Source organism: Carlito syrichta, unplaced genomic scaffold (genome assembly GCF_000164805.1).
Source record: "Carlito syrichta isolate Samal-C Ts95f unplaced genomic scaffold, Tarsius_syrichta-2.0.1 Scaffold249948, whole genome shotgun sequence".
Taxonomy (NCBI): domain Eukaryota; kingdom Metazoa; phylum Chordata; class Mammalia; order Primates; family Tarsiidae; genus Carlito; species Carlito syrichta.
Window position 1 is genome coordinate 383053 of NW_007194044.1, and position 8864 is coordinate 391916.

An 8864-nucleotide genomic window follows, 5' to 3' on the forward strand; every position below is an offset into this window, starting at 1 on the left:
GACAAGCCCTACCCCCAGAACTGAAATATCTTGGTCATGGAAGAGCTTCCCCATCCCCAGGATAAGTTCCTGACCTTGCTGGACAGTATACGATTGGTGTGGTGCTGATGGGACTTCCAGAAATATGTCCTCTAGGGCACCAGGAAAGCTGTTCCCAAGGAGATGTCTTATTGGAGGCACTCTCACAAAACTATCCAAAGAATATGCCAAAGGAAGCTACTGACTGCCAGGTGGTACTGGCCCTCGAGCACTGTAGGAACCTTGTCCTGGCAAAGCCACTCACACTGCTGCAAGAGTACACACCAGAACCAAGGGAAAAAACAAACAAACAAACAAAAACCCTTTCTTCTCCCAGGTCTTTCCAGCACCCTCTATCCACAAAGACTAGCATTTCACCACCTTATGAATGAAAAATGTTTGTCAAACCCATATTCATTCTCATGGAGCAGGCAGTGAAGGGTGAATTTTAAGAGGCAATAAATGGATAACTAGCACAGGTGAGGAGCCCCATCCAGTTTCAGAGTTTTGACCAAAGGCTTTCAAGAGCCATTGTTCTGAACTTACTACAAAATTAACTTAATGTTTCGAATATGTAGCTTACTTATCTTTCTGTCTGTGATAACTTTTAAAGAAAATGATTGATACAAACCCTTCCTTATGTCACATGTATGCTTCAATCAGTTCTTTGAAAAAAATATTTATTATTTTACAAATACTTTATAATTAATATGATAGAAACTATTGTTCGCAAAACCAAGTATCCAACATTTTGTTAGAATGGGAGATTTTTAGTTTTGAGTAGAAATAGTTTGTGTTACTTTAAATAACATAGCTAATTAGTTTTCAGAAGTTTCTTACCCTTGTGCTGTCATTAAGTTTTTTAAAAGCTCCAGGGGGACTTGGACTGGGTCATTATTATTTACTATACATCATTGTCATCTGGCACAGTGAATGGCACAGAGCAGATGCTCAGGCAGATTACTTATCTGTGCATGAATGAAAATGGATTACAGCTACCTAAGTTTATATGCAAACTGTTTTCATCCCTGAAAGTACAAGAAATGTGTTGTGTTTGTGCAAAACGTTAGATATATGATCAAATATAGGGATATGCAAAGTTTGTAGTATAAGGCACATACCAGTTAGATTAAAATACAATAAATTATTGCCCAAGAATTCTCAATTATCTTAAAAATATCATAGTTTGCAGAGCCACAGAAAACCTGTGAGAAGAACATATCTGTGGTGATACCATAATAAAAAAGAGTCTTCTTAGAAACACAGTGAATTTTACCAGGTGACACAGTGAAAAGTTCTGGAATGCAGTCATTTTCAAGAAGCAGTAATGATTATCTTTTCACTTGCAAAACTTTACTTGTTGTCAGTCTTGAGAGAAAATATTTTCTTGGTTTTGCTGCCAGCTTCATTTGTTGAAGATAGATCTGTCTTGAAAAAAGAAAGCTTAGAAAAATAACATGTTCATACCCTTTTTTTTTTTTTTTTGAGTTGGAGTCTCACTCTGTAGCCCAGGCTGGAGTCCAGTGGCCTCTCCCAGCCACCGCAGCCTCGACCTACTGGGCTCCGGCGATCTTCCGCCTCAGACTTCCAAGTAGCTGGAACTATGGGCGTGTGCTACCATGCCCGGCTAATTTTTTTTTTTTTTTATTGTAGAGACGAGTTATCGCCAAGTTGCCCAGGTGGGTCTCGAACCCGTGGGCTCAGGCAATCCACTCACCTCAGCCTCCCAAAGTGCGGGATTACAGGTTGAGCCACAGAGCCCGGCTTTGTTTATACCTTTTATCTGTTAAAGATGTTGATTTATGAGTGTAGAAATGCTATAATGAAAATATATTGTTGTTAAGGGACTCGAAACTAAAGTTCTGTGTGGTATTTTAGCATAGTAGCTGTTACTGGTTCAGAATCTAAGTACCATCTAATAGTAGTTTAGTTGCCATAAAAGAAGGATTCTGGAGGGGGGAGAAATCAGAAAGAATAGAATAGTCATAGTCTTCAAACACATCTATGTATCTACCTACCTATTGAAAGACAAAGTGGTCTGCAATTATTATTTCTGTGTTCTTATTGTAATTACTTTAAGTTGATATTTTCTTAATACTATTAATAAGAATTAATTATCTTTTAATTATCAAATAGTACAGTTACTTCTTTCTTATCAGTAGGAAAGGGATAAGATGAAATAAAATCTGTGTTTAGGTATTATTTGTCATGTTAATTTTCCTTAGTTTCTTTATTCAGTAGATTGTAAGTTACATATTTAATATAGCATGAATAATGCAAATGAACTCATAATTGATATGAGTCAGAGGCCGATTAATTCATGTTTATTGAGATTGCACTGTGCATATGGCATTGTATTTTATAAAAACATGTAACTATTTGTGAATTGCTTTCTGATACTTTGCCTCTATCTTATACCTGTTCTTTTTAACTTTATATTGAACTTAGCAGCACTCTTAAATTCTGAAACAGGAAGAATGGTAGAGGGCAGAGTATCTTTTTTTTCCCTTTCTAATAACATAAGAAATAAAAGCCAACGAATATAATGGCAACAATACCAACAATAAAACAACAACAAGAGCCTGTGAGGCACTTGGGTGAGGGAGGTAGTACACAGAACATCCATGTTCTTACTTGCCTGTTCCTTTAAATTATATGTTACCAGTAGAAACATTTTAAGCCTGGGAATCCAAGCAAAGCATTGTGAATTCTCTGTTGTTTGTGAGTTGGAACACTAGGGGACAGCACTAAAATATTCCATAGTTGTGTGTTATGGATCACTTGCATACTGTATAATGAGAGATTTTACTGTTAAAGACTATTCGATATCCTGTTGATGTCAGTGGGTGAAAAAGCACAAAGAGGAAGATGAGCTTTCCAAACCCATAATTTCAGCCTTTACCAGAGGGTGTATTGAATAATTTCGAAAAATTTCCCAGGCTATTTTTTGGTTGCAAGAAGATAGTAAGGCATGATAACTTAAAGAATTGTGATTCCTCTGTTAAGAGTGTTTTGTTCTGTCTTTTGCTTCTGTTGAGGTAAATATTTTGTTGAAATTTTTATTTCTAATCTTGTTTTCCAGGCACTTTGGAAAGACATGAGACAGGAGAAAGAGCACGAATTATTCTTAATTGTTGTGATGATTCACAGCTTCTGAAGCCCGAGTCTGTACTTCCAGCGGCCTCAGAGACACATAAGCACAAAAGTATAGAACAGAAATCCTCCAGCTCCTATCAGCTTGGGCCAATACCTTGCCCTGCTCTGAAGGCGGAGTCTTCATGTAAGGTGAGTTCAAATCAAACTGCTGCTTACAAAGAAGATTATCAACCAGTTAAGAAGTAATAGTGCTTCCATAAATACGCGGCACTTAAATATCAACATAAAAACAAGAATTCAGAGATGATTGCATCTACCAAGTGCTCTTAGGTCAATCAGGGTAAACTTTTGAGTGACTGTTATACTTGTTATGGCATTATTTTTAACAAGATAGCTTCTGGCTTAACAAAATTGAGTCAGTTTTATATTAACAAATTCTAAGTGGTGTCCCATGGAGAAGGAAAAAAAAAACTATGTTCTGTAGTTTGGATCTATTTTTTTTTTTTTAGTGGAGAGTATTTGACCTCTTGTAAAAATGCTTATTGTGAATGAACAAAAGGTAACAGTAAAACTAGATAATTGTATAGACAGTTCTTTTGATATACTTAGCATCTGTAGGCTACTAGCTCTTTAGGATTCCAAGCCTCAGTTACTACACAGTGATGGGGCTTGCATTTATTTTCATAAACAGAATAAACCAGCTTAGCAGAAATTGGAATTATCTTTATTATTTTTTACTTCTAAATATGATATAGTGATTTAATCTGATTTCTGTAAGGAATTCCTTTTCATCTTTTTATCTTTACATTTCCAGCTATTTGCTCAACATGTCGTTGTAACTAAGTCATTTATAGGCACGTGTCAAAAGTATTTTTTATGTAAACATTTTCATATTACCTAATCTGTATAAAATTTATTTTTTAATGGCTGCATTATACTCTATGTTGTTTTGCTACTATTGCTGACATAAATTGTTTTCCTATGGCTCGATATATGGGTTGTTTTTTGTGTTTCACTTCTGTGAATAACAATAAACCTAAGACTTTTTTTCATCAGGGTTGTTATTTAAAGAATATATTTTTGGAAATGGGATTTTTAAGACAAAGTTTAGCTGATTTTTCTCTACATGTTGTTAACATATTTTGTTACTTTAACAGTATTTGAAAAATGTTAAAATACCATTAATAAGGACTTTAAACAAGACATCATTATATCTCATATGTACATATATATAGTTAGGCAAAAGAATGCATCATCAATAAGAAAGGCTGATTGACTGCTCAAGCCTTACCTCAAAGCAGCAGAGTTGGGGGCAGAGGTGCCAACATTAATCTTTACCTTTTTACATTTAGAGACTTGATTTAGATTTTATTAGTGAGTCCAGGATTTGTCAACCTTTTGAGAACCGAGTCACAGTAACCAAACACCTAAAAAATGAATGAATTGCAGGGCTCGGTGGCTCAGCCTGTAATCCCGCGCCTTTGGGAGGCTGAGGTGAGTGGATTGCCTGAGCCCACAGGTTCGAGACCCGCTTGGGCAGCGAGACCTCATCTCTACAATAAATAAAAAAATAAGTCCAGCGTGGTAGCACACGCCTGTAATTCCGGCTACTCGGAAGGCTGAGGAGGAAGGATCGCCGGAGCCCGGCAGATCCAGGCTGCGGTGGCCGGGAGCGGCCACTGCAGCCCTGCATTCCAGTCTGGGCGACAGTGAGACTCCAAATCAAAAAAAAAAAAAAAAAAAAAGAATGAATAAATTAGAATAACAATTCTTTAATTTACAATGAAAAATATAGTTTGTTCATTGCTCAGCACATTCTCAATGTAGCAAAGCTGGAGGTGTGGGAGGCAGAGGCAAGAGGATTGTCTGAGCCCAGGGGTTTCAGACCAGCCTAGGCAACTTGGTGAGACCTCATCTCTACAATAATAATTAAAAAAAAATTAACTGGGCATGGTGGTGTGCTTGCAGTTCCAGCTACTTGGAAGACTGAGGCAGAAGATTCGCCTGAGCCCAGCAAGTTAAGGCTGCGGTAGCTGTGAGTGTGCCACTGCACTTTAGCCTGGGTGCTCCAAATAAAAAACAGACAACAACAAAAAGAAAAAAGTAATTTTTTTAAGGACAAACTTTTATAGATGCAGTGAAGTTTCAACATTCACAACTGAACATAAGGTCGGAAATTGAATCATGCTTCCAGCATTATGTATCATATGGTGGGGGTAAATAAAACTCAGTGGGTGAAACCTGCTGACTGCCAACACATTCCCCTCTTAACATGTATTTGTTGCTCTCTAGTCATAATAAAGTGTGCATCTTAGGGTGGAAATTATATACTAGAATAGTATCAGAGTGAGGGATGTCTCCTGGCCCCATGCATTTCGGATAGCTAGGGTCTGCAGGAGCAAATCGCATTCACCCAATTCCACTTCTACTAGTTTAATTCCCAGAGGGTAAATTATCTACAATTTCCAGTATCTTGAAGAACTTAAGAGCTACCCTTTAGGTAGTGGTAAAAGTATATATAGATTTCATTGTCTTCGTATAATTTTGTTTCTTTCTTGATTTCAGGAAGCAATAAAATGTCAGTGTCTTGTTTTTCTACTTGTAGGCTGATTTCAACTTTATTTTCTAACTGTTGCCCTTGACCTCCGATGACTACAATTTCCAACCTTCATTCTTTAGAGTTGGAGAAGAACTGAATTAGACAGAACTATCACCTCCTTTGTCTTACATACTATACTTCTATTATCATTGAATTTAGTGTCAGCTGGAGTTATTTATATTTGTGTTTCTCCAAAGTTATATTTTCTCCAGTTATGTACTGGACAGCTTAATTGTCTATCATACATACTGTTGTTCTCTTAGCATTTCATCCTCTTAGAGTTAGGTTGTTGAAATTATGTTATCTTAATCTTCTTTAATTTAAAAATTTTGTAAGCAGAAATTTCAAGGATGTTTATAAGTTCTCCATTATCCTTATTATTAATATATTAAAATGCTCATTAATTTTCATAAGAAAAAATCAGTTTTAAAGAAGAAGATTTGAATCAAACTCATTTTATATGTGGGAAAATGAGGGCCTGTGAAATTTAGAATTGTTTAAGGTTACTTTGTGTTTCAGGATTTTGTGTGTGTGTGTGTATTTTAGTGAGACACAAGTAAAATATTTTCCAACAATAGAGTGAACTCTTTAAACAAAAGAATAGCATGTGAGCGCTATTCAGTGAGTTCTTTGTGTTTGCCTGTATTTGAACTTTATTAGAATGCTGTATTCAATTTTTCTTCTCACATTTGAAGAGTGCATATGGATTTGGGGAAAGGTTTAAAAGAGAACAACAAATACAATAAAACATTTTGAAAATAGGTCCAATTTAAAATGCTAGAGGGGTTGAATATGTGCAGCCAGACAAAGAAAAATCTTTGGGATAGAAGAGGAAGGCCAGAATTGTAAAGGATTTAAAGGAATACAATATTATATTAGTGATGGGGAGCTGCTTTTCCAGATTCATCTGAGGATAAAACAAGATAGAACCTTTTTAAATTGTAGTGGGAGGAATTTAGCTTCAAGGGAGAGAATAAACAATCTTACTAACATAATCTCTACATGACAGAATTCTTTATAGCCTCATCATATTTTAAGAAGAAAAAGGCTGATTTTATCTGTTGGTTGCTTGGTTTTAATTTTTTTCCCTGCATTTCTTGTCTTTAAAATAAGTAAAAGAATAAACAAGGTTATTTTAACTATCACAATTTAGGTTTATTTTAGTATCCTGGGAATGCCTTTTTTAAAAACTGATTTTTTATAAAATGGGCCTCCCAGTTATTACTTATTACCTCAGTGTCTAATATGGTGGCCAGTAAACATTTATACTTCCTGAGCACTTGAAATGTGCCTAGTACCACATGTTGATATATTTTGGATATATAAGATTAAATACAATATGTTATTAAAATTAATCTCACCTTTTAATTTTTTTAATATGACTGCAAGGCAATTTAAAATTGCAAATGTGGTTTGCATTCTATTTGTTTTATACAATTGTGAACTAGACTAGAAATAAGTAAATTTTTTTTAAAGGACTTGCTATGGTTTGGATATTTGACTCCTCCAAACCTCATATTTAAATTCGATTATTGATGTTGGAGGTGGGGCCTGATGGGAGGTATCTGGATCATAGGGGGAGATGCATGGTGTTTGGATCTCCCATGAATAGACTGATGCCTGGGGTGGGAACTGTGAGTGAGTTCTCTGGAAAGCTGGTTGTTAAAAAGAGCCTGACACCTCCCTCCCCTCTCTCTCTTGCTTCCTTTCTTACCATGTGATCTCTGCACATGGTGGCTCTGCTTCACCTTCCTCCATGAGTTAGAAGCAGATTGAGGCTTTCACCATGTATCTAGTCTTTGAGCCAGCCAATAATTTATTGTGTGCCAAATAAATCTTTTATAGTAACAGTAATTAGCCAATAATTTATTATGAGCCAAATAAGTCTTTTTTCTTTTTAAGTTACTCAGCCTTGGGTATTTTTTTATAATGACACAAAATGGGCTAAGATGGGACTAGATGGTAAATATTTTAGGCTTCGCAGGCCACATATTTGCTGTTGTACCTAAACTGTGCTGTTGCAGCACACAACCTTGAACAATTCTCCAATAAGGGTGGTTATATTCCAATAAAACTTTATTTACAAACACAGTCAGTGGACCAAAGCTGATGTGTTGGCTATAGTTTGCCAATTTATGAACAGTCTTCACCAGACTTGGAGATCATGAGGTGTTAGGAGAAACTGGCGAAATAGTCAACATCTTTCCTTTCCTCCAGTCTGAATTTTATATAAAACAACTTATCCCAATCTCTTCCACACTCTTATACACTGTATGGAATATAATCCAAAAAGGCCTGTATCAAGTCTATTGTCTAAAAGAAACCAGGAGCTCATATGTACTTAGAAAATCACACTTTGTGGGAAAAGAAATGTACAAGTTATGGCTCCCAATTTAAGATTTTTTTAATGGAATTTTCTTTAAATATGTTTACTTACATGTATACCTTACTAAACATATAAAACTGATTATAGAGCATTTATTTGCATTTATTTACTAGTTGAGCTTTCTAGAAATATGCTTGTATTGTATTTTTAAACTTTGACCTTAGTTTGATATCTGTTTGGTACCATTTGATGAAAATTCTTATTAGAGCTTTATCCTGCTACCTCTTGTCCAAAACAGATGGTACATTAGTAGACCACCAATTGAAAATTGAATTCTACATACTACCTATCATCTTATCAAAATGAATAGTTCTTTTATATTTTACAACACACAAAAAAACAAAAATAAAACGTGTAGTTTCTGAATTGTGGGATTTAAAATTTTCACCTGCAAATTTACTTGTAAAAATATTAAACAAAAATTCATGGGGGCAGCATTACATGTGTGGAATAACTTTTTTTTTTGAGTTGGAGTCTCACTCTGTCGCCCAGACTGGAGTGCAGTGGTCACTCCCGGCCACTGCAGCCTCGACCTGCTGGGCTCCGGAGATCCTTCCGTCTCAGCCTTCCAAGTAACTGGAACTACAGGCGCGCGCTACCACGCCCGGCTAATTTTTTTATTTTATTGTAGAGATGAGTTATCGCCAATTTGCCCAGGCGGGTCTCGAACTCACGGCCTCAGACAATCCACTCACCTCGGCTTCCCAAAGCGAGGGATTACAGGCTGAGCCACCGAGCCTGGCCCGTATTAACTTTTTATTAAAC

The 8864-nt window shown here is 36.1% G+C and overlaps 1 protein-coding gene across 1 annotated transcript in view; it reads left to right on the forward strand.

Moving 5' to 3' along the window:
* The window catches only part of WDR72 (WD repeat domain 72), a gene marked incomplete at its 3' end in the record, with an annotated part of 50006 nt that extends 46703 nt beyond the window's left edge, over nucleotides 1–3303 (forward strand). The window contains exon 13 of the mRNA XM_008051983.1: nucleotides 3101–3303. Coding sequence (XP_008050174.1) covers nucleotides 3101–3303 — 203 coding nt within the window. The remainder of the gene's footprint in view (nucleotides 1–3100) is intronic.
* Between the last annotated feature and the right edge of the window lie 5561 nt (nucleotides 3304–8864).